Below are 27,720 nucleotides of genomic sequence, written 5' to 3'. Positions count from 1 at the left end.
AGTAATTGCTACAAGATGGAACCCTATGAGGGAGGTTTCCTATGCAGGCAATGAAGCAGTTGCCTTCATCACCTGTTGACAAGCAGTCAGGATGTCAGAAAAGAATAACTTTTCAGTCCACTTCAAATTCTGATCGAAAACCAGAACTCCAACGATCCATCACGCATGGAGTGATATATGATGAAATGATATTTGCAGCATTCAATCAATCAATTTTTATTTGTATAGCGTCAATTCATAAAAGTTATCTCGAGACACTTTACAAAAGCAGGTAAAGGACCTGCATTCACATCTAATATATGTGGGACACATGTGTTGAAAGGCTGTGTATATGAAATGAGTCATTTATGTAATAAAAAGCAATGTTCAAAACAATAAAGGGAAAATATTGCAGACATTTATAATGGAATTATTAAGAGACCAATGGTAGAATTATAAAACACATTCAAAGATAAAGAGGAGACTGTTTTGTTTTTTAATTCCATAAAAAATAATGAAACAAATACTTTATGTTTCTGGTCGTATGGCTCTGGGTTCACGGAGAAACACCCTTCCGCCCTTCCTGAAGCTCTGTGACGTCATGACGCTAGTCCACGTCGCGGTCGTGTGTCTCACAGGCGAGCTCGCTGCGTTTGAATGCGTGTCTCCAGCTAGGCCAGAGAGTGATGGCGGCGCCCGTCCTGAGAGTGTCCACCCCTCGGTGGGAGAGAGTAGCCCGGCTCGTCGTCTGTGTGCTGGGCATACTGCTGTCTCTGTATGCCTTCCACGTGGAGCGGGAAAAGGCCCGGGATCCAGGTTACAAGGCCGCGTGCGACGTCAGCAGCTCCATCAGCTGTTCAAAAGTGTTCAGCTCAAGGTAAGGAGCGCTCAATGGAGCTGCCTGCCATTGTGACTGTTTGGGAAGGGAGCAGCTCACGTTGACCGGCTGCCCCCTGCCGCTAAAGCTACCTGCAGAGAGTAAATCCCGCCTTTCTGTGAGCCAGGTGTTGGTTAACTCATCTGTGAGAAACAACTTAACTTTTAGCTTGTTAGCAAAACATTAGCGGTTTAGCTCCGGGATGCTAGCGTAGCCAACCGTTAGCCTGTTAGCTATCAACAGAGAGAAACCATGAGCCGATGAGAAGATGTTTGTCCCTGCTCAATGATCCTGCAGTAAGCTTTCTGTGCGTTTAGCTGCTGCACATCTGCCACAGCTAATAGCCTGTTAGCATGGTGAAGCCATTCATTCAAAATTAAGTGTTTTTATTTGTAATCAAACTGGCTTATTGGTGAGGATTTCTTGGGGTTAATTGTTAACTTGCTGTCATGTCACCCGGGCAGCTATAGTCCAGTCCAAGGGGGTTAAAAGCCGGGCAACCCGAAGGGACAGTGGACACAGCTGTTCCAGAGGTCAGTGTGGAGGACTGGACTATTTTAGGCCACCTTTAAGAGTCAGCACCATCCCGCCATGCAGAGAGGGAAGGTGCCAGTATTTATTTGTTATGATCCCCATTGACTCTGGAGCATTGGTTCTTAACTGGTCTTGCCTCAGGACCAGGGGCGTGTCCAGATTTTTTTAATATGACTGGGGTGGCCCACCTGGGGCGCCGACATGCAGGGGTGGCATAAAGTTCCAGGGTAACCAAGTGCCAACCTCCGGTGTTCAAAAATGTGAAAGTGTGTATGAAAGATAAACTAGTTATCCATAGTTATGTGCTGTGCTAGGCCAGCCTGTCGTTAGGTTGACTGAATGTTAGGCTGAGACAGCATTTACAGCATGGAGACAGCCATCGATGGGACTCCAGCACCCCCTGCATGAACAGACGGGTGACATTAAATATGAATGATTACAGTCTGTGGTTAGGCTCCCCATTAGCTGTACCATAGAGCAGTGGTGGTTAACCAGTCTAGCTTCAGTACTAGGGGTATGTCTCGGCTTTTTTTTTGTCTGGGGTGGCATGAAGTTTGTGGGCACGCTTTTTTCAGGGTGAACTCACACAAGGCAATCCGTACCGTGCAAAAGCACATTTTGCCACCCCAAGGTGCTGTTGGTTTGATTTGTGTGAGTGCTCCCGTCTATAACGAAGCACGTTACACTTCCTCGGCCCTGGCACGGATGAAAGATGTGTGCTTCGGTTCGTAAGTTCATGCATGAGCACAGACAGGAAAGTGTTCTGTCTGTATCTATACATGACTCACAATAAGACACACAAAGTCAGTGAAGTCAATGTCATGTACTGTGTTTTTCACTGATGTGCAAACGTGGACATGAAGAGGTGCTCAGGCCTGGTTAGTCCTGGAGCAGAATGAGTGCAGGCCAGCGGGGGGGGGGCAACTGTGCTTCATGGCGGTAAGGAGCTACCAAGCACAGTGCGCACGCCCCTCAGACTGCTCCAAAGCGGTCATCATGTCTTTGTACATTCAGACTGATTCCAAGACAGCGTAATATATGTGTCCCCCTCTTTGAATTCACATTGTGTTTTGGGGTTGTGGAAGCGCAGCACAGCAGGAGCTCTACATACACACACAGCCCAACATGCACACACACACACTCAGAGCTGTGCTCCCCTATTGGCTCCGCTGGTCTCATCTCTTCTCTGTAGCTCCTCTGTGACTAACTCTGAAGACGGTACAGGGGGAGGATCACTTAGAAGAAGCAGCGTTTGTTTGCATTTAATAGTTTTTTTGTATTTATTGTGATAAATTCAGACATTTGCAATATGTTTATTAATTAATAAATTGCGATTTATTGTGCAGACGACTTCCTTTTTGTTTGACCTGAACCTGTAAAAGTGCTGCACCAGCTTTACTTTGGTAACGCAAGAATTTCAAGGTTAACCCGCCCATTACATCTCACTGAAAAAGAGTCTTTGTAGGTCCAGAACAAACATCCACTGCTCATCTGGAATGCAACCTGTGTGAACACACGATAAGGAAATGTTTCTGAGATGAGAGCACACAGTCACACCTCTGTCATGACTTCGAGCTCCACATGCTGAATATCGTCAGTTGGGTTGTTCTCATGATGCGAGAAGTTTTGTTTTGAAACCATGGCAACAAGAAGATCTATGCACCAAATGTTTGGTTATTTGTTGTTTTTAGTTATAAACGACTTTAAACTCCCTCACGCTGTCGGGATGCACAAACGTAATGTTTACATTGTTGTATGTTTACAGTTGTTTTCGTACTTTTCCAACATACTTTATTTCTGAGGCATTTTCTTTGCATTTTCTGATAGATTAGTTACTCTCCTTTGCAAAAAAATACTTTCTTAGTCTGGTTTCTAGCTCTCTAACTGACAATAATGTAAAGCACTTTATTTGATTGAAGACATTTTTGTTCTTTCCTGTCGTGTGTCTGTCGAAAGATGAAGCCTTGAAAATGAAGGTTAGAGAGCTGCTGTTGTGGAAACTTGAAGGTCTGTCTCCAGTGTTGACATCCACACTTTATTATAAAATCAGAGAAAGTTCAATGAACTTAGATATCTGAACACGACTTGAACACAAGACATAAGACACTTGTGTCATGCTTCATCCTTCAAATCACTTTTCCCAGATATTTGATATCTCGACTTTTTCTAACTGGGCTGCGGTCCCTTTGGTTCTTGTAACGATTCCTCCAGGCTGATCGGTCATGTGGTTGTGGTGACGGTGAAGAAATGAAAGACTTACTGAACAAGCCTCTTATTACTATTCTGCTGCAATGAGCTGAAAGATTATCCATAAAAACCTTAAGAATAAATACAGAATTAATTTTCCATGTCAAGCAAAGATGAATGAGAGACTCAGCAGTTATGATTTGTTGTTTTTTCACTGAATGTGTTGGACAGGTTTGTCTTCTGAGGGACTTCTGATCAGGGAGACTGATCTTTACTTATATAGAGCTTTCACACTTCCTGATATTTTCGTGCTGAGCGTCATGTGTGAACACACACAGCTTAATATTTCTGTCAGACTTCACCTGGAGTTTCTCCTCCTCGTACTTATTCTGCAGAAACTCAGAGTGAGCTGATGCGAGAACGCAGCAGGATATAAACAGGAGAATTCACCTCGAGCGAGTGGGAGGAGGTGGTGATGACGTTTATTCCCTGTGATCGCTGCACGACCATAGACTGTCTGCACGCCATTTCTATGATCTCTGTGCTTTAATGAACCTACTGCATTCTGTTTCCTGATCTCCAGTATGTTCTTCTCCACTCTTAGTTCAGATTGTGAACCAGATCAGGAGGATTTCCGATGCAGTCCTCCTGAATATTTCTACATATTTTCACTTCATTAGGACAGTGCACATTAATCAACACATAGCATCCGTGTAAATGTGCTGGAATTAGCCAAAAGCTAAATCAGGGGTGCATGTGTGAAAAAAACGGCTTCTGTAGCAGGACAGAAACTTTACCTGGTTTTACCTGAGGCTGATGGCGGTTGGACTTTATGTGGGAGCTGTCGATAAATCAATGAACTTATTTCAATCCATGCTTTAGAGAACGATGGGGACTTTAAAGATGTAAGAACAGAGCTTTTTGTTCCTCTACGAAAGGATGTTATCATGGCAGCAGACACAGGAGAAGCGTCCTCTTCAAGACCCACCGTGAGAGTCAGAATTGGGTTTTTATTGCCAAATTCATTTCCACATACAAGGACGTTGCTTTGGTGTATTAGTGCAAGCCACTGTAAAGTCTGTTCAGAAATAAGTTACTGCTCGTCGTTTCAGCAGAGGGACAAAGCTGAGAAAGTCATCTGTAATGTTCTGCTAGTTACACTCAACAGTGACAGCTCAACGTTCCTCAGAGTGCTCAGTTTGCAGATAGTGGTGAGAAACACAAGGGTCATAACAGCTGGCGGCGACACAATATTTGACCAGCAGACATTCTCCCCCCCCCCCCCCCCCCCCTGCTCTTCACACAGCACTTAAAGGTGGAGTCAGTAGAGATGGTGTCAAACGTGGCCCGTCCCCCGGGGTCATGGCCCCCAGAAGCTAAGGCCTACACAGGATGTAGTGTGTACGGCTAGCTAAAGCACAAGCTAGCACAAGCTAGCCGCCGGTGTTTGTCACCTGCCTGTCCAACAGGAAGCAGAACAACTCCACGTCTATGGGTGAAGGCCAACACAAGGTTAACCCTCGTTTTAGAACAAGCTTTGTTTGCTTATATTCTCTTCTTTGCTGCAACGTCCACATCAGTCATATTCACCGCTTTGAATCACGTCCAATCCCTGAACTGTATCCACTCACCAGCTGCGCAGTCATTGGCTAATGGAAACGCACCAGCTCCGCCCAGAAAAATCCCAAGTCAACCAAAAGAAAGCAGAACAGTAAAATCCATTCAGAGGACAGAGTGTCTGCAGACACAGTCAGCAGCTCACATGTACGGAGGCCCAGAAGGGACGATTGAGCTGCAATACTTTAGGAGAAATCTGTCTTTAGGAAAAAGTAGCTGACTTTAAAGAGCGAGTCAAGTCACATTAAAGTGAGTAAAGAAAGGCCGCCCTCTCCTCTGTATCCTCAGTGTGATAATCCATTGAGTTCAGTGTAGATTAGCTTTGTTTGCAACATTTGGTGTCTCCACCTCTAAGGTCCAGATTAATTCATGGATCGGTGGATCAGCAGAAAATAAAAGTTATCTCTGATTGTTGCTGGTCCGAGTTGAACTAACAGTGAGCGATCATAGTCCAAGTTTTTGCGGTGTTTCCAGCTCCTTTGCCTCCCATCAGCCCCCGTCGGCCTTTTTCCGGCCGATTCAACGTGTTGAATCAGGGTCGGTGCAGTTGGTGAGGGGAATCCCTCTGATTGGCTGTTCGGATGTTTCATTTATATCCAGCTATAGACACAGGTTCAGAAAAGACTCTTGAGCCTGCCATGTAGTATCTGTGCTTTCACCCATTTGTCACCTCCACCTCTTTTCTTTTTCCACTAAAAGACCAAGGGCTGACAACACCAGCACCATTTTCAACTTTGAGTCAGACATTATTCTCGATTAGTAGGATACCTATGATGCGAGTGGTGACCAACAGTGGTGTGAAAATGGTCTTCTTGTATCATAACACCGCCTGGTGGCATGGACAGTTGTGTTTTCAAGTGTGACTTTTTGGCCAAGAACAAGGCAACATGGGCTGACGCCTTCACTAGTTCTTTGCCGTCTGCTTGCTGTGTCAGGGCCTTTAAGGTGTTGGCCCCAGCTCAAGGTATCAGGAAGGAGCTTCCTTTTCCCAAGGGAAAATGCAATTCATTGTAGCGGTGTCAGTCATGCAGTGGCTGATGTAAACAGACTGTTGTCATAGAGACAGGATACAGGCAGCTCTTTCATATACAGACATGACATCTCACAGTTATTTGCGTGATGTGTAAATTAGAAAAAAACTATGGCTGTCGTCGGCTGGCTTTTTTCTTTCGCAAACAAAATACAAAAAACGAGAAATACTGAACGGATCGAATCCTGGCTGAGAAGGCGGATTATGCGCAGCTTTGTGTGATTTGCAGCGCAGTTGTCAAAGTACGCAACATACGGTTGGTCACGCTACAAATCTGCTCTCTCTCATTGGCTGCAGGTATCCTGCGACGTGGAGTCAAACATGTTTTATGATTTCTGATGAAAGATGCTCTGTCTCGATCAGGAGCTCGTATATAATCGTAGTGACACGACACATTTAAGGACCGCACTTCTCCGGTCGTTGAAGGTGGCAAATCATGGCCTAAAATCGTCTGGTGGTTTATTTAACGGTAAAAAAAGGACGTCATCTCACTTGAACGTCAGTGTCTGATACTCGGGAGAAGAGTGGACTAAACGCCTTCAAGAAGTCTGAAGGCTTCATTCATTATTTGTTGTCGTCCCCCGCTGTCATTCGGTCTGGTAAATTGCTGTTCTAATGAACTCAAGTGGTCGCCTCCTTCACGCTGCTGTTTCTGTGCTTTCAGGTGGGGTCGAGGATTTGGACTCCTGGGCTCAATTTTTGGAAATGACAGCGCACTGAATCAGCCCAACAGCGTCTACGGGATCGTCTTTTATGCCTTTCAGCTTCTCCTGGGTAAGCCGTCCAGAGTTATTTCTTAGTTCAGCTAACAAACCATCCTAGACTAGTGCTGACTCAGCATTGTGACATAACTTCAGCTGAGTCACATGGCAAAGATATCATACTCGAGGCCATGTTTAAATAGAATCACCTTGTTTAATGTTGTATTTGTGGGAGGGGGCTGTTTTTAAAGCTCGCCCTGCACAAGTCAAATCAATATTTGAGTTTATTGGAATCTGGGGATTTTCCTGCTGAGCCTGAAGAGATCTACATGTTAGTGTTAGAACAGAAAGGATCAGAAAGTGCTGTGTCCTCACGGCAGGGATATGGAGGAGGACAGAGTGTTTCCCTCAGTGTGACTTGTTTTATATTGAAGCTCTTTCCCCCCTCTGGTTACTCGTCCACATTCTCCTCCCTGCAGTGCGTCGATGCTGCTGCTGACAGTCATGCTGGTTTGACATGTTTTCCTGCACAGTGGCCTGAAGGCTTGCTTGGCCACCTGGCACTGGCACAGAACAAGAGGTCCTTTTAGGCAAGCAGTAACCACTCATTTGACTAACACAATAGCAGCCCAGTTAGGCCAAACGGCTACAGCGGCTCAAGATTTCCATATTAAAAGCAAGGCCACTCAGTTTCAGGACTTTCATTGTGCTCATGGCATTTGGGAGTCCAATAATTGTGAGCGGGCGAAAGTCCAGTATAAGCTTTGTCACAGCTTTATTCTATAAATAGTGCCAGCATACAGCTCGGGACGACTGTCATAAAGTGAAAGTAGTCAATTCAGAAAGTGTCACTGCTGCATCAGTAGAGCCTGTGTTCACTAACGCCGTGCTGACAGCGCTCACTACAGCTGTTTTCACGTCTGCACACCTGAAAATATCAAGATGGCGGGGGGTGTCTCCTGAGGTTAGATGTGAAGTAAAGAAGTGAATTCTCCTGATGATATCCTGCTGCGTTCTCACATCAGCTCACTTTGAGCAGGATAAATACGAGGAGGCTGGAGGAGAAACTCTGAGCGAGAAATGTAGCCGTTTGCAGCTCAACTTGCAAAAATCAGCAGCTTTTCAGCAGTTTTTTGCAGGTGTGAAATCACTCCTAGCGTAGATTGAAGCGGCCGGCCTCAAATGTTCAGGAGTGCACATGTGGAAACAGGTTTTGTGACTCAAGCATGAGCAGAAGGAGCTGAGACAGGTGGGTGGTTTGTCTGAGCGGCATAACTCTAAGAAAAAGTCTCTTCGGCTTCATAAGATCATATGAGATTTATGTTGCAGAAAGAGGGAAAGCCTAACTGTCAGATGAGAGTTAATGTGCTCTGATTGCATGGGCTAATAAAAGCCAGACAGCAGAATAACCTCCAGCTCCACAGTTTAAAACCAGCATGTTGCAGAGCCGGAACGATAGGTTCATCACGTTTGACAGCCTTTTCAACGACCACATAGAGAGCTCCAAACGAAGGAAATCTGCAGCTTTATTACTACAAATGTCCCTGTGATGGTCGGTGTCTGCATGGACAAATAGTCAGTTATTATTATTATTAGGTATCTGCTTCATACCTAAACTTCCAATTTCCACATACTCTGTCAGCACTGTGCACTTCACCACTTGAGTCTATGCTCAGGATTAAGCCTGTTTTTGAAGGACCAAGCTGAAAGCACACATCAAGCTGGACAGGAAGTCAGGCAAGCAAACTCACAGCACGTCCAGTCAATTTCAAAATAAAACGCAACAAACCGACTCACTATCACATGTTTTCATCACTTTGTCAACCGAACGAATAACAACTCATCCTGAGAAACACAGAGCAACGTTTTGTCCATTTCCGTCTGATCTTGTAGCGTTCACGCTGACTCACCGGGTCACGGCACGCACTGTCGGACGGAGCTAAGCCGTGGCTCTGACGCAGTTTGTGGAAATTGTGGAGATATTAGTACAGTATGCAGAATCAGCTTTAGAAGTATGACTGCAGCTCATGTGACAGAAAAATATTATGACTAATCTATTCCGAGTTGATGCTGCCTGACATCACGGGAAGCAGAAGTGTGTGTGCAGCCTCGTCAGGTCTTCAGAGTTTCCAGGTTGTTTGTCTTATTTTTGCTCTAAGCTTCAGTTTGTGTGTCTCGCCGTAGGAATGACTGTCAGCGCAATGGCCGCCCTCATTCTCATGACGACTTCCATCTTGTCGGTGGTGGGTTCGCTCTACCTGGGCTACATCCTCTACTTTGTCCTCAAGGACTTGTGCATCATCTGCATCACCACGTATGTGCTGAACTTCATTCTCTTTATTCTCAACTACAAGCGACTGGTTTACTTGAACGAGGCCTGGAAACAGCAGCTGATGGCCAAGCAGGACTGAGCTGTGGAGAGCGGCAAGAAAAATACAATAAACAAACAAACAACAACAACAAAAAAGAAATGTGACCTCTGAACATTTGACTTGCCACCTGGAGACCTTGCTTCCAAAACAATGTTTATTCTGCTGTGTGTTCAAAAAAAATTAAGAAATGTAACTTAAATGTTGGGCCTGACATCTCAATGTTGCGAAACACGGAAGGATTTGTAAGTGAACGATTTTCTTTTAATTTCTTTTTCCTTGTTTAACGTTGTACTCACTCAAGGAAGGGACTGGCTGTGCGAGCGCGTGTGTGTGTGTGAGCGTGTGTGTGTGTTTGTGTTTGTGTGTGAGCGTATGTGTGTGTTTGTGTGTGTGGGAAACCCATCCAAACGAGCAGCGGAAGCAGAATCTACAACACAGGGCAATGGAGGACGGCTCTGTTCTGAACAAAAAAGGATCGCAGAACGGATGAGAAATAAGACTTTGAAGGGGTTTACTTGAAATGTTAGAGAGGTCCTATTACTGCACAGCGGATCTACACTAAAAACTCGGCGCCCAATAAGGGGAAAAACACTCACTAGGTCATCACATAAAGTTTGGTTGGGCGGGCGACGGCGCATCAAGGATGAACGTTTCTTCAGGATAGTTTCTTTCATGTTTACACTTTGTCGGATGTTTCATTTTGAAGACCACTAAAAAGTAAACATGGGACGGTATGACCTGTTGTGCGTAGAACGGTTCGACTGTTTGTTTTGCAATTCTGTAAATAGCTGCTGAGCAATACTCCAGGCTAGATTGTGACTTAGTGTTGACACAAAGGAAAAACCAACAAAAAAAAAAACACCTGATAGAAGAGGAGGAAACACAAGTTGAATTTGGAACAGCGTGGAAAGTGATGGAGGTCAGCGGTGTTTGGACGAGGCTGCGGACGGACGGGCCCGTCCTGTAAACCGGGTCAGGCGTGCGGTTCAGAGCTGTGTGGATTTCTTTGTTGTGAGTGGTTCTCGTTTCATCTGAAGCCACCGACACGAGTCAGAACGATATGTTCTTCCCACCGAGTTTGCATAAAGGCACCCTCACTCGCTCTTTTTTTTTTTCTTATGTATTTGTGTAAATCATTCCTGACCACCACTCGAGTGGGATCCATACAGACTTATGTGCCTAAAGGAGTGTTAAGGTGAATAACCCGTCTTTTTTTCTTTCTTTCTTTTTTCTTTACGGTAGGGGCAGGTCGGAGGGGTTAACCTCATGTCAACACCGATTTTTGCTTGTTGTTTTATGGTCACCGTTTTTGTAAATGAAGAAACCAGTGAAGTGTTTTCTCCCTCCCTGATGAGTCTTTCGAGGTAGCAAAGGCTGCTACACTGTGATCGTCTGCTCGAGGGGTAGAGCGGCGTGGCGGCAGAAGCATCTCTTCTCTGGCTGTTTCGTCTGCTCATCGCGTCTTCTGTTCACTGTCCAGCCTGCATACATTTGATGTCAATTGAACAGCGGCGGTGATCTTGTAAAGCTGAGTTGCTGTTCATTTGCGGGGTTTGTGAACAAAACTTTTGAGAATGTCTCACTTTGAGGAAACTTAAACGTTCTGCCGTGTAGAGGTGGAGTGAGGTGATGGTGGCGCTGCTGGCTCTCTTACGATGATGAGCTGCAGACACTGAAGCGGTTCACTGAGCAGTTCTATCTAACATAGCATGGTTTGTAAACGGATCGGTCTTGGTATCTGTTCCACTTTAGCTCAGCACTGAGCGACAGAGTAGATCTGTGGGTTTTTTTTTTCTTCTCTATCCTCCATCAGAATCCTCAGTTTAAGGCATCTTGCTGGATGGACGGTACACTGCTTTCTCCTGGCTTTAAACGTGTCGGACATCAGACAATCGTACACCTCCAAGTTGTAGAGCAGTCGTAGTAATAACTGTAATAATGTGATTAATCTGTGGTGTCTAACCAGCTTGTTAATAGTCTCCATCACGGCTAGTCTCCATGCCCCGTCTTATTTTACAGCAGTCATCTTCTCCCTGACTTTATGTTTTCATTTTGTTTAAATGTTAATGTTGGCAACTTTCAGGAAAGACATTTCACTCAAGTACTCCCTGTTACTCCACATGAATTCATCTGTTATGAATGAAAACAGGAATCTAAGGTTATGCTGTTTGTTCCCCTGTAGGATGTTGTCACAGAGGTTTCTGTTGTCTTCTTTTAATCATTGCCTGTTACATTGATGTGATCCATTTTCCAAAGCACAGCGAAATCTGCACTTTTTCACTCTCGAACGTTGGCACTTAATCCTCACTGACCTGGATGTGCAATTTTTTTTCTGTTTAGGTTTGAGTGACGACAGTAAAACTAATACATGCCGCACCAATCTGCAGCCTGATGCTAATCCAATTGTATTCTGACCAGGGTGTTAACGAGTTAAACAAGATTAATCAATTAATTGTGCTATTTTGTCCCTTCACGCTCACTGTAGATATTCATCCTCAGTGTGTCCCTGTAGTCTCAGTGATTTAAAAGGACACTGCTGCATCTTTGAATGTCTCATTTCACTTTAACAAACTTTCAGACAGCTCAGCTGACCAGTCCAAAGTCATGTCCACTTGATGACATCACACATTGACCTTTGTTACCATTCCTTTGAGCTGTTTGACCTCACTTTGGTTTTCCTAACCATTTCCTGTTTCTGTGCTTAACTTCCTGTCCTAACCTTACATCCACCAGAAGGGCCTTACTTTATTACAAAATAAAAGCACACAGGAAGTAAAGCACTCTCAGCTTAAGACGGGACAAGAATTCAAAATAAAAGCCTAACTATATTTATTAATGTGAATAACGGAATTTCAAATGTGATTAATCGTGATTAACTCTATTATATTTATGGTTTGAAGGCCTTTATTCTGATGAATAACTAAACCTGAAAGAGAGGACCCTTCTGCATTGCACTCTTATAAAACCGGTCCAAAATCTATAAATAACTGCGGCAATACCTGTCAACTACATGTTCATCTGTGTCTGGACTCGGCTCCACACAGATTTGTTTTGTTTCTAAGTCGGCTGTGATAAACAGCAGAACATTCAAACACTGTTTTGCTTTGGAAAATGGTTGGCAGTTATGTTTGGTTGACATGTACGGTTGTAAACTGGTTAAATATACCAGCAGCACCATTTTACTGACTTTAAAGTGCGGTTTTCCACCGAGTGGTCCGGTTTGGTTCATTTGGGTGAATGAACAACAATTCCAGACATGTAAGCTAGATGTCAGATCAGAATATTTCAACATGTCACGTTTTGTGTTTGTCCTTTATTAAAACTGTCAAACAGGCAGTGGGGATTTATTCAACCAATCAAAGGACTGCAGTGTGTCTAGCTCTGCCCTTTGGGTATAGATCAGTACACTATGCACCCCAACTGAAGTAGGACAGTACAGACGGGTTATTTTGGTACCATTCCCAACTTTGGAAGGTAGAAACGCCAATAAATGTGCCGAACTGAAATGAACCACTCGGTGGAAACGAGGCTCATTGTACTCCATCTGATGATTTCAATGTTTTCATCATTTCCTGACCTGTCATCTGTTATATTTATACATTTTATAGACTAAATAGCGCCCTTTTCCACTAAGCGGTTCAGTATGGTTTGGTACAGTAAACTCTGATCTTGCAATTACTCAGCCGTTGTATGCTTAGTGTGTCTAGCTCCAGCCTTGTACGCTTGGCACCCTTATGAGGGTTGCAAAAACACAGGCCATATGAATGTGGAAACACCATTAAATAAACGGTAATGAACCGGACCACATGGTGGAGACGAGGCTCATGGTGCACCATCTTATAATTTAAATTTCCTGACCCTTTATCCGTCATATTTCCGTCTCACAGTTTTGCCACATAAGGCTAACATCATGTTGTTGTTCATCTCAACTCTGAAGGAGTTTAAAAAACGCTCGTGTTTCTCCTTAAAAGCCTTCTGCATTCACAGTCAAGACGAGACTCCTGTGGATGGATTCACTTGCACTGGTCAAAATATTTTCATCACATGGAGAGATCAAGCTGACATAACCTGCTAGTTACTGTGGCAACGACTGCCAGTCCTGTGAGACTGACAAGTGTTTATGATACCACTCATGTGAATGCCTGTTACACTAAGTTTGTGCGGTTACTTTCAAGAAAAGGGGTCAAAAGTTTTAAACGTTTGGCTGTTTAAGGAAAAAACAAAAAAACAGGATCAAAATGTGAAATGTGAACTCGATCAATCCTGCATTCTCATGAATCTTCACGTAGGCCCGGAGGTTTAACTGCCATGTTAGCTGCATCACCAATGCCAACAAAAGTGCCTTCTGTTTGATCACGAGGCCTCGAGCCAAAGACGAGCAACAGTATTAAGCCTTGCAAAACCAAGAATGGAAACTGTAACGACCTGAACATGTAATCAGATCAATTGGTCATTGTCCAAAGAATTGATTTCCAGTATCGGCTCAACGATCCATTCACAAATTGCCCTGTCAGATCAATGGTTGTTCCCCTTTCCCCTTTGTGACTCCACTTTATAATTCTCCTCTTTGGTTTGTTAGCTAGGACACGTTTGTTAGCTCAGAACACACTCTGTCTAAACTACATGATTGTAATGTTCTTTCTCTCTCGTCGTTAATTATGCCCTTTATCTGTATAGACTGTTAACATTCTGGGTTACTGTTTTTTTTTTTTTTTTTTTAGGTTATAAAAAGTTGAGGGGTTGGAGGGCTCGGGAATCCATGTGTCAGCATTCAATGTTTATTAAATTTCTTTGTGGAGGAAAACTCACCAGGTTTGCTTCTGTATTGCCAAATATGTTTTAAAAATGCTGTATTTTCTTACATGGAAAAGTGTTACATTGAATGGTAGGAAGGTGTAAAAAATAAACCAGAATCTGGCTGAATCCAGCTTACTTTAAGGGAAAACTGTGGAAACGGTCGACATGAGAGCGTTTTTAAATTGTGTCATTGTCATGTGGAAATGATCTACCATTAAAACATTCCCTCTGAAACAAGCTGGCACGTCCACTTCTTCCAGAAAATTGTAATTTTCAAATTGAGCTGACAAATTGAGATTTTCTTTTACAACTCCCTCCTGGCAGGTCTTCTGCTGCATGCATTATCAAACCGCTGCAGACTATTCAAAACGCAGCAGCACGAGTCGCCTTCAACCTCCCCAAAACAGCACGTCACTCCGCTGGTCATCTCCCTCCACAGTTACTGCTCGTAGGGAAATTTTAAAATTTGCTGCTCGCTAACAAAACAGCTACAGAAATGTCTCCACTTTACCTAAACTCTCTCATCCAGTTCTACACTCCCTCCCGCCCACTACGCTCTGCCAATGAAAGACGTCGAATACAACCTTCACAACAGTTTCCAAAGTCTCTATCTAGACCAGTGGTGTCCAAACTTTTTTTCTTGCGGGCCAAAATTGTCGCGTTAGAATTGCTCACGGGCCACAGGGTTTTTTTTTTGTTTTGTTTTGTTTTTTAAATATTGGAAGGAACTTTTTGTATTTTGATCTCTTCAAAAAATAATCTAAATACACAATAACTAATTGCAGTGGGAAACTGTTGTGTTCTAATTTTTTGGAAAGAATAGTCAGGCTTTTATAGGTCTCCCTTGCTAACATGAAAAAGAAAAAAAAAAAGAAAGAAATATGCCATCTTATGAGGCCTCGGACCAAAATCTTGTAATTCTTCGATTGAAGTCAAGGGCCACAAATGGCCCCCGGGCCGCACTTTGGACACCCCTGATCTAGACTCTTCTTCTCAGTCGCCCCCAGTGGTGGAACGATCTACCATACTCTCTTCGATCTGTCCCTTTGCACCTTTAAGAAAAAAGCGAAAGACCCGGCTCCGTCAGAACATTCACTACCTTCATGAAGATAACGATTTTAAGGTTTCTAGACTGATGAGAACTCTTAACAGCCGTCAATGTTGAGCTTTACCTCTGGTCACTTCCTGTCAGCACCCGTGAGTCCAATTAGACTCAAAGCGGTTTGTTTGCACTTACTGATGTTTCCTCATCTCTAGATCCACGCTGTTGGGCAATTTGTTCCTTTGGATTCACGTCATCTCTGTTTACACCCCTGTAACGTTGGAGCTTATTAGAAACATGCAGAGGCCTTTTAGGTATGGTGCAATCACTTCTATCTGAACCAGTTCCATCGCTGCCACTACACCTGTTGGTTTGACCTGATAACTGCTCTCATATCTGGCAAACTGAGGGGCGTCCAAAAAGGCTGTGTGTGGCAGCCTTAAAACCACTTACTTTATCTGGTCCAAAAAAATCAGACTATTCAGCACGTGAATCTAAAGTTACATACTGGACAGCACTTCAACATAGCATGTTTCCTTCATGTCTGATCAGAGTGTAAGTTCACTTTATCATTTCAGTTTCTACACATCTCACTGATGGGACATTTACTGTATGTGTAAGTAAGAGTCTCTGTTCCTGAGTGAACCCAGCACTAAGACTTACGTGTACGAGAGGAGTGGAAACAAATCAACAAATAAAGTTTGGAATAGTATTAAAGAAACTGTGTACATGTTACTTTGTTCAGTCTTTAATATCTTGATTCATGTAAAGAGTTTTATCTGTAGATTTACACAAAAATAAAAACATTCTTTGATCATTTTCAGCATTGTTCACATTCTGATTACAGGAGTTACATTCTTTCAAGCGTCCAGCATTGTTTTGATATCAAACTGTTAAAATAATCTTTAAAACATTTCATTTGAAGTTAAAAAGAGTGAAGTGGAGCTCCAACTCCACCTCGCAAATATGTCGAAGTTCATCCAGTGACGGCAAGTCACTTTATAAACCTTCACTCAGGCGTCTCTTTTGGAACGGATATAAAAAATATATTGTCTATCAAATTTGAATTGCAACATTAGAAAAAACCAGCAGGTACCAAACATCTGTCAGCCTAGCACCGTGTCCATGTAACAACACAAGCGTTGGATGTCTTGCATTGTGTATGATCACCTGCTCGCTCGTCATACTGCATACCTTAAATATCTCCTTCTCTACTCTGAGAATTTCAATTTCCCCTTGAAAACTTGATATCTAGACCTTTATTTTAGTATATACTGAAGTGTGGTGCTTTTATTTTGAAGGTGGACAAACTGAAGTGTGGCACTCACGGTCAGTTTGGACACTGAAATAGTAAATAATAGACTCTGATTTTTTCACTGGTGTCACGTGCTAAGGACACGGCTGTTGTTAAAACCACAGATTATCGGGCTGGTTTAGTTCATTTTACAGAACAGCATTTCTTTAAATGTATTTTAGTGAAACTGTCTTTCCCGTCAGGCGTAGTTTCAGGAGAGCGTCAGTCCTGACTCATGTCCAAGGCACTCACACTGCAGGGGGGGGGTCAGAGCGAGCAGGGGTACTTGGTCCAAACAGGGAGTCTGCCCGTTTCGTTGGCCAGTGTCCAGTATCTCTCCTTCAGGATGAACGCTGCTGACTTAGGCTGCCTCTGACGGCTGAAGATACCCTTCTTGTTTCCCACCACACGAGTGATCCCTGCAGACACAAGAGGGCTCGTCAAGTCCTCTGAAATGTTCAGCCTCCTGTCATGTTACAAGCTTTAATGTTTCATGTTTTAAAAAGGGACCATTTACCATGCTGATCCATATTTAGATACATGAAATGGTACCATGTTGGATGTACACACTAAACCATGGCAACATTAATTTAAACAAGATACACTTGTTGGTGCGATCCCCTGGGGAAGTTTCCTACTGCTCTGAACGAGACATTACTCGCACTTTTCAAAGAAAACGTGTTCTCAAACAGGCCGTTTGATGTTTTTCCCTTAATGACATCACAAAGGGCAGTAGCCCCTCCCCCAGGTGGGTGTTTGTTCTGCCCTCTGAGTTTGCCTTCTCACTATAAACTATAGGACATGAAGCAAGAAAGCCAGAGACACCCAAGCCCTTCCTGAGAGGGGTGTGGTCAGACACAGCTCATTTACATATTTAAAGCTACAGACACAGAAACAGCCTGTTCTGAGCAGATAGAGAGGTTTACAGGCCTGATCAAATACAGGATCAGAGTGGATTTAGAACAAGACACTTAACACACAAGTTTTAAGGGGCTCGGACAGTTAATAAAGATCCTCTGGTGTCTTTGGAAAAGGGGCGTGTCAAGACCTTTTTCACTCAGGTGGTCCAACTTGGGCTCTGGTGTGATATGCACACAAACACACTTCATTAAATTTCAATGATTTATCCTTTCTAACCTCACCAATGAAGTCTACTTTATATCACCAGATAATGGCAACCTTAGCTGAATATTTTAATGACACAAACAGAAGCTGCATGTTTAAAGTACTTGCACATGTGCATGCAATCAGCATGCAGAGTTTTGGTCCCGACATGTTCCCAGTAAGACAACTCATGAACCTGTCTCATGAAACTGACTTTTGCTGAACCTACCAATCGCTTTGTGACTCAACTTGATGACACACCCCTGGACTAGGTGTGGATCATTATATAATGATTACTTGGCAATGAAATCCCAGACTGCATGATTCATTTACAGCATTGTCAGAATATTTAACTGCAGCATTAGCAGCGCCTTCCTACCCTCCTTTATTAACCGTCACATCAAGGCCAACAGGAGCAGTGTATAAAAGTTGTGGTACCTTGAGCCGTCATGAAGTCTGCAAAGTTCCAGATGAGTTCCCCGATGACGTACTGTTTCCTCTTCTGGTCGAAGACGCGGTGGTAGCTCTGCAGGACGGCCTTCTGGTACTCTTCTGTAAACATCATGGGCGGGTCCTGCAGGGGGAAGAGACAGATTGTCAGGGTGGTTTTACATTTAGGGACCCTGGGACCAGATACGAGTACGCTTGACCCCACAGTCCAGTTTGTTTGTTCAGTGTGGAACCAAACACAGTCTGCTTGAAGAGGTGGTTTCAAATACAGTCTGCAGGAGATGTGAATGAATGTGCAAACCGTGCTCAAACAAGGCTACATGATGTCATACTAAACATCTCTCACTTCTAACCGTGCAGCACGGCCCGTTTCGTCCTCTGAACTGCACGGTAGATGTGGAAGTAGAAGAGGGTCGTTGTTGGCGTCTCAGAATTAACACAAACAGCAGGATCTGTTGAGTGGTTGCCATGGTTACCTCTCTGTTTTTGGGGGGATTTGCAAACCAACCATGTGCATGCTGCCCCCTGCTGTATCGGACGATGATATTACTAACGTGAATGCAGAGCAGTGGGGGATGGAAACAATCGTACCCGGGTACGATATGAAACAAAACGTGCCTAACGTGGAGATGTGTTTAAAACGCTGCTGTAGACGGTTGTATGATCAGTAAAATTAATTAGAGTGAAAAATGTGTTTGACGCATTCCTTTTTTTAATGAATTAGTGTGAATGAAGGCGTTCTTTTGACCTCGAAATACCTGTGTGTGTGTGTGTGTGTGTGTGTGTGTGTGTGTGTGTGTGTGTGTGTGTGTGAGTGTGAGTGTGTGTGAGTGATTCCTCACATTGTGGAGCCCGGGCACTGCGTCGGCTCCGTACTCGCTCTGGATGATGGGTTTCTGGTACTTTCCGTACCAGCTCTCAAACTGGGTGTTGAGCTGGATGGGGATGACCTCCAGGTGTCCAGGGTCGTGGTACCAGGAGAAATAACTGTTCACACAGATTACATCCACAAAGGGAGCCTGAGGGACAAGAGACAAGAAGAGAACATTACTTTCATTAATTTAGTGCAGAAGTACTCGAAATCAGTCTTGGTTCAAAACCACTTTTTGAAGGTCTCGGTCGCATCTTGTTCCACATCATTACTACGATTAAAAAGGAAAATGCTCCTTTCTAAAAGTACTAATAACTTTAATCATCCTGAAGTTAGATTTCTATCCCATGGTTACGACCACAATAGTCTCAGGTATATCTTGGTCTACAACATTACTAAAATGTATTTCATTATGAACGTTTAATTCATTTAAAGCCAGAGATAATGAGACATGCGCTACGTTGACTTGCTCTGATATAAATCAAGCCAGGACGTTTTGAGGTGGGGTTTAAAGAGAGGAGAAGAATACTTCTCATGTCATAAGAAGTCTCTCCTTCCTTTGGAGATTCTTATATTTTTATTTTTTCCTTGAGTTTTTGTAACCCTCACTCTGCTCGTACGCTGACCGTCCGTTTAGAGTTGAACACCTGTGTTTACCTGCAGCTTTGACTAACAAGCTGTTGGAGGTAAAAAGCACCTTCAGGCTCTAACCACACCCTGGAGACGTTTTCTAAGGTCAGAACAATGTGAACTATTCTGCAGCAACAACAGAGGGAAATCGGGTCAACAACTAAAGCTTTAGAGTTTAAACAGATAGGTGTAGCCAAACAGCAGTTTGTTTTGGTTTCATGTTGGGGCTCAAAGATGACATCTACTGGATCAAAAAGTTACACATTCTTCCTTCAAATATGGGGAACAGAAACCTAACAAAGTGCTGTGCAGGTTTAAACTCTACTTTGGAGTTCTTGAAGTGTGATGTCAGAACTCACCCCTTTGTCCCGGGCATAGTTACTGTCTGTGATATAAGTGACCGGCCGGGTCGGGTCCAGAGCTTTGGTATGTTTTATTAACGTCCTGGAAGAACAAAAAGTACACACATCGAATCACAATCACAATGATGTCACTTAAAGCTTCAGAAGCACACGTGAGTATGATTCGGTCTGTGACAGTGTCAGTGTGAATGCCGTCTGCACTACGAGCATGTCGTCCTGCACGCGCCCATTATCACGCTGCTCCACTCTTTAAGTGGTTGAGGAGGTTGACGACTGCTCGTACTGCATTCCTCGGATCTCAGTGAAGGGAACGGCTCGGCAACAAATGTTAGATTTAGAAGAACAATCAACGGGATTTAAACATAAGAACCTGAAGGCTGCACGAGATAGTATTGATTGTATGAAGCATTTGTGAGCTGAAAAGAAAAGTACATGCAACACTCTGTTGACAACAGTCACTATATGTCCGACAATGCTCTGTTACTTTTCACTGCATGTTTTATATTTCAGATGGTTTATTTCCTGAGCAGAGAGGATGTGGCTGCAAGATTCGATCCATAGGCGGCTAAACTTCAGGGAGTATCAAACATTTGTAAAAGAGCGCCGGTGACGTGAACAGCGGCTGAAAGAAAACGCAGGGCGCTCAGAAAAAGACGCTGGGAGCTGCAAACTCTCTCTGTCCTCCATAATTTGAAAAAGTTGTGGTGCTGAGGAAACAAAAAACAAAAAATGCTAGGTAGGCTGCATTCAGGCGGACCCATCTGAGAAAAGCTGATTTTCGCCAGCTCAAGTTGGAACAACAACTCTGCCTTCATGTGCTCCTTGGAAAAATCACAGGTTTTGCAGTCGTAATGACCTCATTGGAAAAAAAAAATCAACGAACTTGGAGGCTAAAACTAATGAGTGCAACTTCATCACACTTTACAAAATACTCAACACATTTGCAGATCTGTGAGTTGATGTGTTTGTGCCGACAATAACTCTGCAGTTCAAGTGCGAGTACTCACTTAAAGTAGTATTCAGCAGGAGGCATCTCAGCTGCCGGCTCATTGGCCACAGACCACATGACCACAGAGGGATGGTTCTTGTCCCGCCGTACGAGCTCGTCCATGACGAACAGGTGATGGGTCAGGGAGGCGTTTCCAAAACTGCGGCTGTGTTGGCGAGAGGGGAAAGACACAACAAAGACGACAATCACAGGGTTTAATATCTTTACAAACTGGCTGTGAAGAGATCTCTTCAGAACGAGCACCAGAGAGATGTGCAGCACACACAACCTGGAGTCCTTCAGTTCCTCCAAACTTTTTATAGATCCAACTGAACCAAGCAAGAACTGCGAACACGCTCAGCAAGCTAACACCTTGATATTTAACAGATGCGGTGCTCACAGTCCCAGTTTAGTTTGTATCATGCTAACATTTACTCGTTAGCCTGACATGCTAAGCACGGAGGAGGCTCAAACTGGGAGCGTTGGCAGACCTGCACCTCTGAACCTCAAACACAGCTGAAGGTCACAGAGGATGAAAGGAGCACTCTCACTCACATGTCTTTGATGCCCACCCCCGGGCACTCGTCGATCACCACGATGCCGTGACGGTCGCACATCTGCAGGATCTCCTCGGCGTACGGGTAGTGGCTGGTGCGGAACGAGTTGGCCCCCAACCACTTCAAAAGGTTGAAGTCTTTGACGACCAGCGGCCAGTCGAAGCCTTTACCTCGGATCTGTGACACGGGAGGGAAGGAATGGATTATTCCACTGGGTCTCCCCTTCCCCCAAAACTAATTTCCTGTTTGGAGCGCTCCAGCATATACAGTCTATAAATGTCAGCTCTGCACGAGGTTTCAAAAATATGGTGTTCTACAAAATTCTTAAGAAAAAGGAATTAAACTGAGTCATGATTGATACACAAGTGAAAAAAATTTTTTTCTTACACAGCCTCTGTACTCATGTTTTTTTTTTAATTTTATATTCCTGTTCCACAAATTCTAAACATTGTAGAGAGCTGTCTCCCCGCCCCCTCCTCTCTAGAGTGCATGCTCACGCAGGTTGTCATGTGGTGGACACTGAAGCTTCAGTGTTTAGCCAGCTTATTAAAAAAATTTTTTTCCTTCATGTCTGATCAGAGAGTACGGTTACTTTATCATTTTACTCACTACACAGCTCACTGACTGTACTTTTTTTATGGCATCCAAGCTTATTGAGATCATCCTGAAATAAGATCCTAAAGATCAGTTTTAAAATATGTTTTAGACGCTTGTCTTTTACTACTCGTTAATCTTTAATGACTCTGAAATGTTCTCTCTTTCTCTTTGTGGGGATGTTTCTGAGTTCTTGTGTGGAGCTCTTTGAATTGCCTTCTGGCTGTGTAAGATAAATGCTGCCCTCTGCTGGTACTCACGTCTGCGTCCTCGTGCTTATTGACTCCGTGGAAGTAGAAGGGCTTGTTGTTGATGAGGAACTGGCTGCTGGTGACACTGACCGTGCGGATGCCGACTGGAAGAGAATAAACGTCCTCTGGCGTTGATCCCTTATTGGAGGCTAGAACTCGAACCTTGTTATCAAAGCGGAACATGTCATTAACATTTTGTGTTGCATCACTTTCTGCAGACATTATAATCACAGGAAGTTGACGACGACTGCAGCGTGTTCACATCACAGTGGTGCAGAAAACATTTATGCAATGACAGATAAGACTGATTAACCCCTCGTCCATGAGTCTTTACTTTGCAAACTACAGTTAAGACACAAGTCATCTTACTTTATTGATTGTGTCAGTGTGTATGTCTGCTTGTTCATTTCTAAAAATGTTGCTACTGTCTTTTCTACTTTTTGGTAGTTGTTTTGTTTTTGCTCTGTTAATTCAACATCCTTTGTTGGAATGAAATGTCAACTCGATGAATGAAGCAACTCTTGAAAGAAAAAAGAAAAAAAAAAAAGAAAACAAGCAGAGACTCTATGTAACATGATGCATCAGACGACTAATAAAGTTTCAACTCTTCAATCTCCAGGAAAACAAAGGTGGAAAAGCTCAAATGTGAATTTGACGTCAAGGTAAACATGTCTTCTCACCTCCAGAGAATACAGGTAAGCAGGATTCTCGTGCATCAAGTACGGCCACCACAGCTTGACATCGACAACTGTGAGCACGCCAGATGGCTCGCTGGAGGAGGCCACACAGTGACCATCTTTGTCCATCAATGTGACCTTCAGGGAGGCTGAGGCGGCACCTTGCACCGACACTTTGTATTTCACCAAACCTGGAACACATGGGAGGAACATCAGTCGACATATTCACCCATTTCTTTGCACAATAAGCCTGCCTGTTTTTCAGCTTCGGTGCAGGTGATGTAATGAAGGGGAGTGATGTATTGGTGTCATTATATTCACCGGTGTTATCAGAGAAGTCCGTCACCACGGTGATGTCATCCACGTACGCCTTAGGAGTGGTGTACAGCAGGACAGGACGGTGGATCCCAGCATAGTTGAAGAAATCAAAGTCGATGTTTTGCACAAAGAATCCTTCAGGATACCTGTGGGACGATCACAGACTCGATATTTGAACTCTTACTGACAGGTTGCTTTATGTGTGAGGGTCCGGACGACACGCTGAGTGTGTTTACATGGACTTGAGTTTTCCAGTTTTGATCTGTGAACAGTGTCCCGTTGTGCAAGTTAACATCATATCCTAATTTCAGTAACCGAGATCGGCCCTTATCCCAATTTTGCCACCTGGACATCTCTGAAAGGCAGCAGGATGCTGCGGCGTGGAGAAGCCTTACTGCGGTTTCTAACCTGCGCAGACGCCGCCTCAGTCAAGTGGCGCATCAGCAACACAAAAATGTCTAACCCTGAAATCGCAAAATGCTGTGTGTGCGCCACAGTCCGTCTCTTCAATGGAGGCCCAATGAAGTTAAAGAGGGCCAAGAGTGTCACTTCAGAGAAGAGAAAGGAGAAGTTACAAGAATAAGATGCCACGTCACTTTAAGAGTCACTGCTGATTGGGGCGCCGATAGCTCAGCGGCAGCAACAGCGCGCGTACCATGTTGCGAGGCTTTACTCCTCGCGCGGGCGGCCCGGGTTCGCGTCCGGCCTGTGGCCACTCTCCCGCATGTCTCTCCCCACTCTCTCTCCCTTTCCGACTCTATCTGTCCTATCAATAAAGGCAAAAAGGCCAAAAATAATCCTTTAAAAAAAAAAAAAGAGTCACTGCTGATTGTCTGTTTGAGCAAGAGGTGTGTAACCATGAACACAGCTGACAGTGTTGGGGAGACGTGAACCGACATTTTACTTTTAGAATATTACTACAACACAACATGAGTTATAGTTCCACTTGTATATCACGCCTTTTAGTCTCAGATGTTCAGATTACACTTGAAGTGAATTGGATCAATACAAATAACGATCGATTGATTCAGGTATCAAAGCTTTTTTTTTGTTCTAGAAGTGACTTGGCGAATTGAGTAATCCTGCTTGATGCAAAAGCTTGCCTGGACTCTGGTTTCTGGAGGGCGGGTGTCTGAGTGAAGGACGTCTCAGTCAAAAGATATCATGTCTTCTTTAGCATGAATTAATGTGATCTATCTGTACACGCTGCCATGGTTTCCAGTGACTTAAAGGTTTGTGGGTAGAGGAATAATGTAAGCTAAATGCTTTTCATGTCAACGTAAAAAAGAGCGAGGGTTACTTGGTGCGGTCGTCCATATGTCGGATGGTTCCTGGAGGAAGCGTGTTCAGAGTCAGAGTGTTGTTGACGGCAATAGTGACCCTGCACGCCGTTGAAGGGTCAGCGCGGAGCAAACTGCCGATCTCGGCCTCGAAAGGAAGATGGCCACCATTGTGCTCCGTCACTTTCACCCCGTTCACCCACTGAAAAAGATCAAGACGATGACGACGTTTATTTTAAATAAAGGTCCGCCTCCTCTCTCGAATCTACGAGAAACAGGCAACACTCACCATGACTGAATAGTAGTGAGCACTTCCCACTCGGAGAACTATTCTCGTTCCTTTATCGGCGATCCAGCGAGGCGGCACCACCGCCTCTCGTTCATACCACACCCAGCCAATGAAGTCCCTCAGAGCCGGGTCCTGAGTGATGTCGTTGTAACTGGCAGGAACCGGCATGTCTATCACTGGGCCGGACTGTAGTGTGTGTGGGAGTTTAATTAAAGAAGAAAAGATTAGATTTGCAGCAGGGAAGCTGTTCTGTACTCCGCAGAAATAAGATCATGATAATAAGTAAGGATTTCACGTCAACGTGCTCCTAAAACAGAAGCTGGATTCAAACCCGACTCCATGTGGGGGGGTCTCGTTGCATTTAAAGAGACACACACAAAACAGAGCATTCTGAGAGAGCTTGAGGTCACAAACCTCTGGTGCTTTATTCATGTTAAATTTGAAACAAAGCTCAGCACAGATGTTTCATTTAGACCACAGGGGAAAGGGAGAATATGTTCTCTTTAATGAATGTCCTCTGTATTTTTGGACCGAGAGATCCTGAATACTTTTCTGCCCTCAAACAACCTGATTGTAAATGACTGAAGTTCACTTGGATAGCAATGAAAGGTAACCAAGTAAACTTTGCTTTAAATAACTGAGTCAAACGAGACAAATAAAATTCTACAAGATAGCAAACAATCATCTTAACTACATTGTGTTATTTCTGTCAAAGTACTTTCATCATTTACACAAACTTTATTTTTCTATTTATGACATTTACTGCCTAAAAAGTTAGTTACTTCTTAGCTGCATGTTTCTGTAGAGTTGAACCCGTCTGCTGAGTGGATGCAATATGAGTGGATTTTGACAGAAAATGAGATATAATAATGTCGGCTGCTTAAGAGTTCAAATGTGATTGCATAATGTGAACTTTGTGCTGGCAGTAAAAATGTACAGAGCTCGTGAAGTCCAAAAATGTAAAAGAAAATATATGTATGCACAAGATCATTAGGCATTACTATGAACCATTTCAGTTCCTAGTTTAGAGGCTCTTTAGCTCCTGCTTCAGAGCAGGGACTCTCTCAGGACCATGGCGGATCTCATGCTGTGTCGTTCTCAGGAACTCCTGAGTGGAGAGTTCTTCTTCAAAAAGTCCTCAGAACTGATAGTTTATGTTTTGCGCAACAGTGAATATTTTGTGTGCAAAATGTAATTATATGGTGCACAAGTATGTTTTGGCACCATACAATTATCGTTTCTACAAAACATCATCCAACTTGTGTGCAGAAGATGAGTTATATTGTTCGCAACTTAATAACTATAAGATAATACAAAGAATGATTGCATTAGTTACTTTGTTGGACTTCAGAGGCTGCATGTAAGTGAACTCCCTGAACACATCTTTGATTAAAACCAAGGGAGGTGCTGTGTTGTTATGAGGGCTGCAGTCTTTTGCTCACCTCTGCCAGTGGTCGTTTGTACCAAGCCTCATCAAAGCCCTGCTTCCTGTCCGGGGATTTGTCCGCCCTGAAGCCCCACAGCCCGCTCAGCTCCTTCAGCTCTCTGGAGGAGGACTCCCGGGGGAACAGCATGCCGGAGTCCAGAGGAGACCCCGCTTCAAACACCGCATACAGACACAAAACCCAGAGCAGCCCGGGACTCCCAGGTGCGGCCATCCTGGACTCAAAACCCTCCAAACTGGGAACTTCACTCAACTATTCATGATGCAGCGTCAGTCACGTGACTATTTCCCCTGATCACGTGATCGCTAAGTTCCAGAAGTAAAAATCCCCATTAAATTTCTACATAACGGGTTTAATATAAGCTGTAATGTAATAACACGAGTAATAATATAATAATATAATCATAATATCACGAGTTTCATGAGTTTAAAAATATGGTCCATGTTCTTGTAGGGACACAAGTTTATGTGAAATCAACCTCATCTGAAATAAAAACCGTCTGGAATGGCGCTCTTTATGAAAGAACTACACTTCCCAGTTACGTAGTGCCACAGCGTCGCCTCTGATTGGTGGAGCCTGCTGTTACCATGGAGATATTACTACTCCCGCAAACTTCACCCACAGGATAGAAGTTCGCGGAAGCTGGACAACATAAACTATAATGTATTAATAACAGAATTATTAGCGATAATATAGATTTATAACATTTTAAAAATATAGCATAGAATTGTTTCCCTTTCCAACTTTAACATATTTCCGCCAAATCTACATAGAACCCCTTTAAAGGAAGTTTTGATTTACTGTAAATAATACAAAATATTAATAGCATGTATACAGTGTTTGAAAATTGCCCGGAAAAAAAGATTGTTTATTGATGCAATGCTCATAAACGACACGAGGTGGCGCCAGACTCTCATTTATGAAAAATCCATGATTCAAGATACACTCCGGTTTCTCAAAGAGGCTAAACTGAAGTGAAAGTTTCTCCTGCAAAGAGGCTCCTTTGACAAAGGGTAGCTATTTCATTTGAAGATTTTTTTTTTTAATTTTTCAAAAAAAACAATTAAAAATACGATAAGAATGAAAAATTGTCCTTTATCTTCTTTTTTTTATTTTTAGAAAAGATCAGAATCTGTTGCCAGGTTTGCTCACACACTCGAAGGAGTCTGACTTTGGTGAACTGAGCTCTCTGTGTGCTGAAGTATTTCATTAAATATCAACAATGAACAAAATAACACAAATAAATCAAAGACCAATAAGAGCAAAAATAAGACAACCGTTCAGGGACAAGGACCTGAGATAAACAATAAATGATAATAAAATCTGTAATGATGTAACAGATGTGTTATATACGATTTTTAATATTTAGAGTGTGCAAAGATTTATATCACAGGAGGATACCAAAAATGTATTCACATGATTGAAGTTATTCACCCTAAAATATAAAAGATATGTAGATATTAGGCAGAATATT

The 27,720-nt window shown here is 43.4% G+C and overlaps 2 protein-coding genes across 2 annotated transcripts; one reads left to right on the top strand and one right to left on the bottom strand.

Moving 5' to 3' along the window:
* The first annotated feature begins 552 nt into the window (after positions 1–552).
* vkorc1l1 (vitamin K epoxide reductase complex, subunit 1-like 1) lies at positions 553–14,331 on the top strand. Its single transcript, XM_079355304.1, has 3 exons — positions 553–856; positions 6,889–6,998; positions 9,110–14,331. Exons 1-3 carry the CDS (start codon positions 666–668, stop codon positions 9,334–9,336), a joined length of 528 nt encoding a protein of 175 aa, XP_079211430.1. The 5' UTR covers positions 553–665; the 3' UTR covers positions 9,337–14,331.
* Positions 14,332–15,868: 1,537 nt separating this feature from the next.
* gusb (glucuronidase, beta) lies at positions 15,869–26,618 on the bottom strand. Its single transcript, XM_079355951.1, has 12 exons — positions 26,244–26,618; positions 24,802–24,987; positions 24,533–24,714; positions 23,236–23,378; positions 22,918–23,105; positions 22,247–22,399; positions 21,391–21,569; positions 20,855–21,001; positions 19,845–19,929; positions 18,827–19,003; positions 17,973–18,108; positions 15,869–16,849 (listed from the first exon to the last, which is right to left on the bottom strand). The coding sequence occupies exons 1-12, from the start codon at positions 26,457–26,459 to the stop codon at positions 16,698–16,700; spliced, it is 1,944 nt and encodes a 647-aa protein (XP_079212077.1). The 5' UTR covers positions 26,460–26,618; the 3' UTR covers positions 15,869–16,697.
* Between the last annotated feature and the right edge of the window lie 1,102 nt (positions 26,619–27,720).

Source organism: Symphodus melops, assembly GCF_947650265.1.
Source record: "Symphodus melops genome assembly, chromosome: 11".
Taxonomy (NCBI): Eukaryota; Metazoa; Chordata; class Actinopteri; order Labriformes; family Labridae; genus Symphodus; species Symphodus melops.
This window is presented reverse-complemented; position numbering and strand designations above follow the sequence as displayed.

What these genes read in the sequence shown, in the direction of transcription:
- vkorc1l1 (XM_079355304.1), top strand. Translation starts at nt 666, where the DNA reads ATGGCGGCGCCCGTCCTGAGAGTGTCCACCCCTCGGTGGGAGAGAGTA. An exon ending in TCAAAAGTGTTCAGCTCAAG is followed by an intron (nt 857 to 6,888) that starts GTAAGGAGCGCT and finishes CTGTGCTTTCAG; the next exon opens with GTGGGGTCGAGGATTTGGAC. An exon ending in TGCCTTTCAGCTTCTCCTGG is followed by an intron (nt 6,999 to 9,109) that starts GTAAGCCGTCCA and finishes GTCTCGCCGTAG; the next exon opens with GAATGACTGTCAGCGCAATG.
- gusb (XM_079355951.1), bottom strand. Translation starts at nt 26,459, where the DNA reads ATGGCCGCACCTGGGAGTCCCGGGCTGCTCTGGGTTTTGTGTCTGTAT. An exon ending in CTCACTACTATTCAGTCATG is followed by an intron (nt 24,715 to 24,801) that starts GTGAGTGTTGCC and finishes GATCTTTTTCAG; the next exon opens with TGGGTGAACGGGGTGAAAGT. An exon ending in CTTACCTGTATTCTCTGGAG is followed by an intron (nt 22,400 to 22,917) that starts GTGAGAAGACAT and finishes TTTGATAACAAG; the next exon opens with GTTCGAGTTCTAGCCTCCAA.